We start from the raw sequence: 1489 nt of genomic DNA, 5'->3' as shown, positions 1-1489 counted from the left end.
GGCCCCCGGCCCCTCCGGCCGGCCTGGGCCCCGTCTGTGAAATGGCCACCCAGGGCGAGGGACCCATGGGCCGTCCGGAGGCGCCAGCCCCTTGGAAGAATGACAGAGCAACGGACGCCCTTGTGGTGACAAGGGCGACCCTAGCTTTCTGTTTGGGGGATGGAGCCTGAGTCTCCCACGGGGAGAGACCAGGGCCGGGAGCTGGAGGTGGGAGAGGTAGGCGGGCCCCAAAAAACCCGGACAGGAGAAAGCGGCGGACACAAAGACGGAGAGCCCGAGGAGGCCGGGCGCTCGGGCCAGCCCCGCCTTTCCGCCCGGCAGCCCGGCTGGATCTGCAGAAAGGACATCTGTCCCCATGGAAACGGAGAAGTGGGGGAGGGGAGCAGGCCCAGCTGGTGTCACGTCAAGGTGACCGTCGGGCAGGAGACCCCAGGGGCTGGGCAACACCAGGGAGCCCCTGACTTCCCTCTCCTCCTTCCCCCCACCCCCTGTCCTCTGGCCTGCCTGGGGGGATACCAGCCAGGCTGGGGGGGCTCCGAGATGGAGGGGGGGCACGCCTGCCCTGCTGCGGACGTGTCCCCACAAGCATGGGGTGGGGGAGCTACTACATTGTCATAGAAGCCCCCTGGCCACAGGGGGCCGCTCCAGCCATCTCTGGGGGCTCTGGGACCCCCGAATGAAGCCTCAAATCTCTTTGGGACTGCCAAATCGCGACAAGTCCTAGCCTTTCTCTACAAGCCTTTATTGAGTTTTCTTTGGGTGCAGGAGGGAGCTATGTTGTCCCAGAAAGGAGGACAGCGGGGCGTGGTGGCTCACGCCTGTCATCCCAGCACTTTGGGAGGCCGAGGCGAGAGGATCCAGGGGTTCGAGGTCAGCCTGGGCAACTTAGCAAGACCCCAGCTCTACAAAACATTTTTTAAAAATGAGAATGTTGGGCTCTGGGTCCCCCCTAAGAAGCAGTTACACCTTCATGTAGCCACAGGGGGTCCCCTTTGTGTCTCCCGGGGCCCCTGGCTCTTTTCCACCTTTGGGGAGCCCCGTGGGCCGAGGCTGCCCAGCTGGGCCGGGGCCAGGAGAGACCCCGGCCGGAGCACCGGGGTGGCTGGGCCTGGGACGGCAGCTGGGCCCAGGGGGCCGGCAGGTGGCAGGCCGGCTGGGGAATGAGGTTGAGTAGATGCTCTGGACCCTCCGGCCGGCCCTGGGCGTGTCCAGCCCCTTCCCCGGCCAGGCCTGGTTCCTCCTCGGGACCCTCGGGGGTCTGGGGAGGACGTTGCTGTAGAGTGAATGTCCTGGGGAGGGGGGACAGACCCAGAGGGGACAGGCACTTAGGGCGTTGCCCTCGCCGCCGCCCTGGGCGCTTGGTCGGGAACAGAACACGCGAGGGCGGGGGGCCGGGATCTCCTCTCCCCAGCCCTGCGACCCCGCCCTCCTGGGGGCAGGGGCGTGCGGTCCCTCTCTGTCCCCGGCTGCAGGTCCCACCTCCTCCACG

The 1489-nt window shown here is 67.1% G+C and overlaps 1 protein-coding gene across 1 annotated transcript in view; it reads right to left on the bottom strand.

Moving 5' to 3' along the window:
• Positions 1-960: 960 nt before the first annotated feature.
• Positions 961-1489, bottom strand: part of TMIGD2 (transmembrane and immunoglobulin domain containing 2) — a 7453-nt gene continuing 6924 nt past the window's right edge. Inside the window, exon 4 of the mRNA XM_021715720.1 lies at positions 961-1357. Within this exon, the coding sequence (XP_021571395.1) occupies positions 961-1357 (397 nt within the window). The remainder of the gene's footprint in view (positions 1358-1489) is intronic.

Source organism: Carlito syrichta, unplaced genomic scaffold (assembly GCF_000164805.1).
Source record: "Carlito syrichta isolate Samal-C Ts95f unplaced genomic scaffold, Tarsius_syrichta-2.0.1 Scaffold101994, whole genome shotgun sequence".
In the NCBI taxonomy this organism is placed as follows: Eukaryota; Metazoa; Chordata; class Mammalia; order Primates; family Tarsiidae; genus Carlito; species Carlito syrichta.
This window is presented reverse-complemented; position numbering and strand designations above follow the sequence as displayed.